At 43.2% G+C, this 8,537-nt stretch overlaps 1 protein-coding gene across 1 annotated transcript in view; it reads left to right on the top strand.

Annotated features, from left to right (window-relative positions):
* The first annotated feature begins 292 nt into the window (after positions 1-292).
* The window catches only part of marchf9 (membrane-associated ring finger (C3HC4) 9), a 28,259-nt gene continuing 20,014 nt past the window's right edge, over positions 293-8,537 (top strand). Inside the window, exon 1 of the mRNA XM_059332805.1 lies at positions 293-1,360. Coding sequence (XP_059188788.1) covers positions 1,025-1,360 — 336 coding nt within the window. The 5' untranslated portion in view covers positions 293-1,024. The remainder of the gene's footprint in view (positions 1,361-8,537) is intronic.

The raw sequence follows: 8,537 nt of genomic DNA, 5'->3' as shown, positions 1-8,537 counted from the left end.
GTCTTCCCCTTCTTTCTCTCCGATTAGAAAAATCGCAGAGTGCCTTTATTATTCTGCCTCTCTCTTTCTTTCTCTCTGACCGTATTTTTTTGGGGGGGCTCGCAATGAAATGCTGATGGACATCGAGGCGAGGATGGGAAACATGGGGCTTTCGGGTGTTTTTGTCTTGCTGCCGTGTTTCCAGCGAGGCTCGTGAACAAAAACAGAAGAAGAGAGAAATGAACAGGATTGTGATTTTGATCTCGACGTGGATTGTCGGGGTGAATGGCTCGGATTCTCCGTGGATCAACCAGAGGCTTTACAAAAAGGAGATGAAATAGAGAGAGAGGGGAGAGAAAAAAATGGACCATGATCTGACGCTTGGGATGCTACAGTGAGGGACAATAAATATATCTAAAAAATAATAATAATCAGCCAAATCCAACTTCCATTTCATCTCATTTTCTTTTTTGGATTATGATTCTTGACGAGAGTCCCAGATGTGACTGTGTGGATGGCAGGTCGTTGTATTTTACATCCCATCTTCTGTTTCCTGCCTGTGTGCCGCTCTCTCTTCCACTCGTCCACTCTCTCGCAGTCTTCTGCTTTGGGTAGCAAAACATGTAGGCTATTTTCTGCTGCAAGCAGCCCAGCAGTGCATCTGAGAAAAGGTGTCTTTGTGGGGGAAATGAACGGTGGTGGAAACCAGAACCCGTGCACGTTGTAGCGTTGTTGTTTTTTCTGTTGTTTCTGTGTGTGTCCGGGGTGCGGTGGAAGATGCATCTATAGACAGCAGCGAGTTGTTTGAGTAATGAATATTGAAAGAGTGTGTCGGCCAGCTGAAAGGGAAAATCTTTCATCCGCATTGGCTTAGACACACATGCCATCAGTGGGGCGAGAGCCTTTTATTTCTCTGGATCTCCAATGAAATGTGGTATTAATATACAATACAATGAGAATGAACATATAGGGTGTATGAATAATATTACTAATAATAGAGGGGGAACATTTATTTCAGTCTGGCGGATTCTTTATGTAGCCAAACATGTTCAAGTATCGGATCCGCATGTTTTTTAATGAACTGAAAGTCCTGGTGTTTATGCGATCCGATTCGAGACAGTCCGGCTCAGACACAGATAGACGGTCCACCACCACCATGCGAGGTCTGGGGATGGGCGGCTGCGGTTGGCCGCCTTTCGTCGACTGCCATTCCCGGGATGACGAGGAGGAGTACTACGGCAGCGACCCGCGGCCCCGGAGCCTGGCGTTCGAGGACAAGGAGCCCAAGCTGCAAGTGGGCCTGGACGCCGTGTCTCTGGCCAGCACCGCCAGCAGCCTGCGGACCCCCCAGTGCCGGATCTGTTTCCAAGGCCCCGAGCAGGTAGACATGCAGCCGCCGCGTCCTGTTGTTTGTCTCTGTGCTGTTTCAACCACGCATGCATGCAGGCTTTTATTCAAGGAAGTTGGGAATTTTTTTATTGTAATCTGCCATTTTGATTTTTTTGCAGCAAATCACAAAGGGTTTCTGATTCAGTGGAGCTACTACAACCATCCTGTCCTACATCTCTCTCTCTCTCTCTCTCTCTCTCTCTTTCTCTCTCTCTCTCTCTCTCCACCCACCTCTCTCAAATTCCTCCTTTGAAAAAAAAAACAATCTAGGGTGAAGCCAAGACTGTAATCATGTGAAATAGTAATTTTTTTTGTTTGATTTAAATAGCCCCCCAAAAACAAAACAAAAAGACAACAAATTTGCCTCATAGGGCTTTGGATGTGCTCAGCTCTGCCACCCTCTGTCTGTAAACCCTGGATTTAGACGCAAATATTGCCCTTTTTCCTGCTGATTGCTCAGCGACGTGTTTGTCTAAATAACACTGTTTTCATAGCTAAAGCTGATCGGTGGTGGAGAGGCAGCAGTTCCCACACATCTGAAATCCGGCCAGCATAGCAACAAAGAAAGTTAGCCAATTAGGTCTGCAGGATGACAAATAGAGTGAGAGGGACTGAATATGCATGAGTCACAATCATTTTGTAAATGTAAATCAACTGTCCCCCCTCGTCCGCGTGTGTCACCCAACAGGATGATCAACTATTGATCCTGTGACGACGGCTGTTCCCGGCCAGACAATGGTGACGATAAATGACAAGTTAAATGGATTTGTCATCCCTTTTTTTCCCCTTTCTTCTCATTTTCGCCTTGGATTATTCTTTTCCCGGAGACCCAAACAAAACGATAAGTAGTGCATGTCTTTGGTCTGTGGCCAAGTGTCGATCTCACCAGATGTGCAGAAACCTGCGCCGCCTGGCTCAGCAGGTACTGAAGCCTGAGATAATTAGAAACACTGTAAATCCTGTAGGAGCACAGATGGATATTACCATTTAGTCACTTCTCTAAGATAGGCGTATAGTGTTATTACAGCCCATGTGCTAATTTATGACATCTGCCTTAGAGTTTCCATTGTGAGACATAGTAAAGTGGAGAGCCACAGGACTGGAGTCAGCTCAGGCTTGTTTTGGAGAGCGTTTGATGTTACAGACAGGGATCAACCCCAGGTTGCTGTCTTGCCCACTCAAAGATCCTCCTTTAATAAAAGGTTGATGTTTTGGGCTTTGGGCTCTCCGGCAAGGTGACTCATCGTGCAACATGGCTCTGAGCTGCCTCTTTTAGCTTCAGACAAAGAGCAAGCAAACAAAGCACCGAGGGAAAACCCTGAGACTCCACTACTACCTCGGCTCTGATATTAGCTGATTCTGCTGCCTCAGAGTGCCTTAAAACCTCCTCGGGTGCAGCGTGAGGGGAAGCTCACGTTTGCCATTTTATTGTTATTTCATTATTCAAGCGGGTCACAACAGGGGCCGGGATCATGTCGCTGTCAGCGGGCCAATTACCTACAGACATAATCACCTTGCTCTGTGGGCCGCGCTGAGTATGAATCCTTATTAACTGTCTGTCACAGGCGTCAGAGTGTGACATACAGAGGGTCTGGATTCACAGGAGCGGCGCTGGAGCCCGTGGCCGTGTTAGGTCTGGAGGAGATGGAGGAGGAGGAGGTGCTGGTGATCACCCCTGCCTGCCCTTTTCACTTGCAGAGCCCAACAGCGTGTTTCCACAGTGACACACAGTTTGCAGCTCAGGGGGGCACTTCCACGCTGATTTTTAAATTTATTATTTTTTTTTACATCTAAAGGTTACAGCTGAGGAGGAAGACCACTCTCTTAGTCATAGAAGTGACACACCAAATTAACACCTTCATGCTCAGTGGAGTGGCCTTGGGGGGACAAACCCACGGCAGGAACAGTGTGTGTGTGTGTGTGTGTGTGCAAAGCAGAGCAGAGCAGCCTTTGTGTTTGTTGGACCACTGCTGCTGACTTAACCTTAAAAGAAATGAGTCTGTGTTTCATACTGTCATCAAATCTGTTGAAAAGACCAAAACAAATCCTCAGAACGATACGACAGCATAGGTTGTTTGTTCCTACGTGTAAAAACACGACCCATAGGAGCGTTTCTGGCACCTTACTGTCACAGTCTCAGGTTTAAACATGGTTAAGGTTTTGATTTGGTTAAGTTGAGCGATAAAACTACTTGGTTAGGCTTCAGGGAAAAAAAAGATCTTTGGCTCTCACCCTTTGACTCTTTTTCATGCTGCCTGTATATAACACTTTAAAAAATGTTCACCATGCCATGTTGGTATCATTTTTCCATTTTTTCCTTTTAACTTACTGGATCGACATTTTGAACCCAAAAAACACACAAATTCAAAACTGAAAATTACACTCAATGAAGAAATTTAAATATTGCTAACAAATATAAAGTATAAGAGGTAAAACAAGGAGAACATCTAGTTCTATATTTTTATTCTAAATATATTTGACCTTATCTCCGGTTTTACTTGGTTTTACTATCATCATCAAACAAAAACTGGCATTTAGTTTCAAGAAAGAACTTCAAAGGGAAGCAGACGACGGGAAACATGCTGCTGTTTTTATGTCATGAAAAAGTCTTGATTTGATCAAGTCAGGTTAATTTACTACTGTTGGATGTGAGGTAGATAGGGTAGTTACGTTACATGGAATATCATGTAGGTAGGCACAAGTTAAATTTCATACAAATCTTAAAAACACAATGTGACTTTTGGTTTCACTGTAAACACAAACAAAGTCCACCACCACTCCTACAGTCATTCTTTTTACTATGTATCCTCGCTAACGGTTTTGCTTCTGTCATAATTACTACAGCCACTAGAGGGCGTAACTAAAGTGTAAATATGGGTCGTGATAAGCTGCAGTACAAACAACATATGGCCCACATGCTATATATATTGAACCTTTGCATTTTTACAACCTCTGCCTGCAACCTCTTTCCTGTCCTCTCCTCTCTGCTCTGTGTAAACAGCCTCTCCTGTCCTCTCCTCTCTGCTCTGTGTAAACAGATTTTCAGTGAATATTTGTCACGTGACCGTTGGTCTCAGCAGAATCAATCATGTCTTCAGTGTCTCTGAGGAGCAGAATTTTTTTTTTTTAACAGGATCTGGTTTGTGCAAATGCTTAAGTTTAAATGATACATGTAGGATAAAGAGATTCTGACACAAATATCAACATTTTAAGCTTCGTTTTGGTCACTTTTTCTAACAGAAACCTTCCTAACTGATGATCTGTTGAAGGACTGTCAGAAAGTTCAAATTTCAATGATAATGCTTGTTTTTACACTTTCTTTCTACGATAAACAGTATATTTTGGACGATATTTTGAAGAAAACATACTTTTTAATACCGGGTTGGTGGGGTTCAGAGGGTTAAACAGTAAAAATATGGTATGTTCAAGCAAAGAATCAGCCGTGGAAGAAGTACTTTTATTTTAGTAAAAGTAACAATACCACAGAGGAAAAACACATTCAAACCAACAAGTTCCCCAAATAATATGTTGTTTGTTTTTTCCTTAAATTCGACACATTATTCGTAAGTAAGTGATGCAGGCTGTGATATATTCACTAACAAAAGATCATATTCAAGTTCACAAAAAAAAAAGCCCCTGGGTCAACGTCCTGTGTTTTTTCCCCCCTTCACCACTCCACAGTGTAGCCTCACATCCTGCTTTGGACCCGTCACAGTCACTGCAGCCACTAGAGGGTGTCGTAACAGCAAAAAAGCAGTAATAAATGTTCCATATATACGTATACGTACAGACAGTGGATAAGAACAGTCTACCCGAATGAATGCACTGTTTCTTGCTGTTTGAGTAACGATCTTTTGTTGGTTTTGGTCTTTTATTGTTGGACTTGTTGACAACAACATTAAATACAGTAAAACGTATCCTTTAAAAATAACGAGGATAAGGTGCAGTGTAATGTTGCTTCACAGTCGATTCAGTGTCTGTAGAAACAGTAGAACTCGTCATGTTTTGTTTTGTGTGAGCTTCAGTTCATCCTGCTGCTCCAGATGTGACCTTTCATGTGTTTGTTGTTCTGTTTGCTGCCTTCAGGTGCAGAGATTGACTCTCAAATGGGAGAACCTGCAAATACAAAAGTCACATTACACAAATATATTTATAAATGTGTGTGTGTGTGTGTGTGTGTGTGTGGGTGTGCACATTTTCCTCTTTTATTTCTTTAGTTAACTGCTGGATTTGAGTAAATTAATTTGATTCAGTTCAGTTTCATAGCTGTTTTTATTTGCCTCACAGGATTACCATAAAACTTTTTATTATTTGATTATTTTTAACTCCTCAGTGTCCGGGCCCCCTTTTATAGAGAGTTGGGGGTTGTGGTCAGTGTATTTTTAGGGGGAGATAGCAGGTCAACAATTAATGCCACAAAGAAGTGGTGAACATCATCTGAAAGCTGGAACCTGAAGATTAATCTGAGATGCAGCGCAGCACTGAGAGTCAAGATGTTCTGGTTATGAATTTGTCATATTAATTAGTGATCAATACATTTAAAATAATTAAGTGTATAAGGGCTTAGTAAATTATAATTTAAGTATACGAAAGCCATTTCCGTGCTTAGTTATGTCTCATAAATGCCTCTGTATTCTGTATTTTCGGCCATTGAATGCCGAACACTTCTGTTCTGTAAACTGCTGAGAAAGCCCCTTATTGTGAACATAGTGTGTAAAGCCATTCCTCCTCTGAATGCTCTATGTCTCTAGTTTGTGGTTGTAAAGTTTCAAGAGGCTGTGATTATCCTAGAGGTCACAGCAGCTCATTTTATACACTGAGCTCAAGTTTCACTGACTAACATCACACATGAAGAAAATTGGGCTCATTAGCCGTGTTTCCTTTAGGGGGAAGAGTGGCCACCGGGAAAGTCTCAGACCACGCCCTCTCAAATGTCCTCTCACTCATCGTGTCTCTATTACAAAAAGGCCCCCAGAGGGATTTACGAGACTCTGGAGGTGACGGATGGTTTCGATCATCCCATAATCGCTTAGCAACAGTTTCGACTGATCTGTGATCACATATGCGACAGATTAAACACGGGACACGCAACTGTGGCCGCGTCGCTAACTGTGACGTTAGCAGCTGATCGTAGACAAAGCAGCATGGCTAATTATGCACAGCGTCTCCACTGATCATAAACATTGTGATTGTGAATTAACCGGCATCCCTAACTGTGCACAGAGTGTCCGGTGCTTGTTGTCAACAAACAGAGATCGCTAAGTGAACACCTCCTGCAGCAGCAGCACTTACACACTGTACTGCTAACGTGCTAACTGTGAGCTTATTAGCAACTTGCAGACTGGTAGCTAAGGTTAACATCCCCTCCGGCTCAGTGACTGCAGCTGGGAGAGACTGTTGCAGGAGGACTGGGCCGCTTCAACTCCCTTCAACTCAACTCGAGTCTCCAAAAGTCTCCAATAACACCACAAAAAGTCGCTGGATTTGCCGCCTGACGCTTTTTTGAAAAATAGTTGCTGGGGGGGGTCTGAAAAGTCGCTAAATATAGCGACAAAGTCGCTAAGTTGGCAACACTGCTTTGCCGGCTTTTACAAATGGCGCGTGTTGTTGTGGCGTCGAGTACTACGTAACATTCTGCTTAGCGTTCTATCCAATCAGCAACCAGGCTTTTTTCAGGGGAGAAAAACAGCCCTGCTCTTCGAGAAGGCCGAAAAAAGTATGGACAAAAGACCGCTCAGGATGGCTCATATTCAAATTAGGGGCGTTTCAGCGAGTAAGACCCGCCTCATTCCGGGTATTGGACTGTAATGAAAACACCCCTATTGAATCCACAAGAGTCTCAGCTTTCCAGTCAGACCCGATTTATGCAGTTTTCAGACTGTTTAAGGACCCCAGGATGCACAAATATTCATATGCAATATATGAAAATTTTACTGGATTAGAAAAAATTTGGTTTTTGCCTTTTTTCAGTAACTTGCGGTAATCACATGACCCTTGTAACTACTTCACTTCCGCCATTTACATACATTTATTTCCGGTTTAAACTGTCTTTTATAACGTCTAACCAGGACGTTTTTTGCCCTAAACCTAGCTCAGTGGTTTAACAACATAAATCCACAGAAACTGCAGCCTTTTTACAACCGCCAACCATCCAATCCAATCCCCCTTTATTTGTATAGCACATTTAAACAACACAAACGTCTCCAAAGTGCTGTACATAAAATCAACAATAAAACAAACAATTCCATATACCAATCAGCAATAAATAAGTGTATAAATCTAAAATGATGCCATAAATAAAACAATACAATCAAACAGATAAACATAGTAAAATAAAATACGTAGTTAAAAGTAGTAAAAGAAATAACCATACGTGTATGTATGGCATATGTGCTATTTTCAGATGGCGCCGCTGTACTGCAAGCTGTGAAACGCAAGCCACTATGCGCACATACGTGTTGTAATGGGTAGTTCTGACACACGATTTCTTCCTAAAGTTTAGGTTGGAGAACTTGTTGAAATAGCACATATGGCATTATACATACACACTGTAACGGGTAATGTGCGAACCCAAACGCAGTACAAACAAGGCCCAGAAACGAAGGTCAGTTAATGGTTTTATTAACTGCAATCCGGCAAACACACAGTTCAATGGCTTGGCAGGTGGCTTGGTCAGGACAGGCAAAAGTTCGTAAACCAGAAGGCAGGCAGTCCAAGCGAACAATCCGAAGGGGGGCAGGCAGAGCTCGTAGTCAGGAACAAAGGGTAGAGGTAATTTACCAGGCGGCAGGCAGAACAGGCAGGTCGAAGTCAGGCAGGGTCGGAACCGGGAAGACAGGCAGATGAACGCTGGAAAGTCTCGCATGGCAAAGAACAATCTGGCACTGAGTGAGTGTGAGGCTGGAGAATATATACTGAGCAGGCAGGAGGGGCTGATTGGTGAGTGAGGGCAGGTGTGTGATTAGTGAGTGTGAGCAGGTGTGTGATCAGTCAATGGGTGTGGTGAGAGTAGAGCAGTGGAAAATTACTGAGTCCATGGGGAAAGGCTGGAGCAGACTATGACACACACTATCCATCCATCCATCCATTTTCCTCTGGCCGGGTTGCGGGGGCAGCAGGCAGGGATGGGAATAATTAATCAATGATCGATTAATGGTTGTTAAGAATTT

The sequence above is a fragment of the Centropristis striata genome, chromosome 5, assembly GCF_030273125.1.
Source record: "Centropristis striata isolate RG_2023a ecotype Rhode Island chromosome 5, C.striata_1.0, whole genome shotgun sequence".
NCBI lineage: Eukaryota > Metazoa > Chordata > Actinopteri > Perciformes > Serranidae > Centropristis > Centropristis striata.
This window is presented reverse-complemented; position numbering and strand designations above follow the sequence as displayed.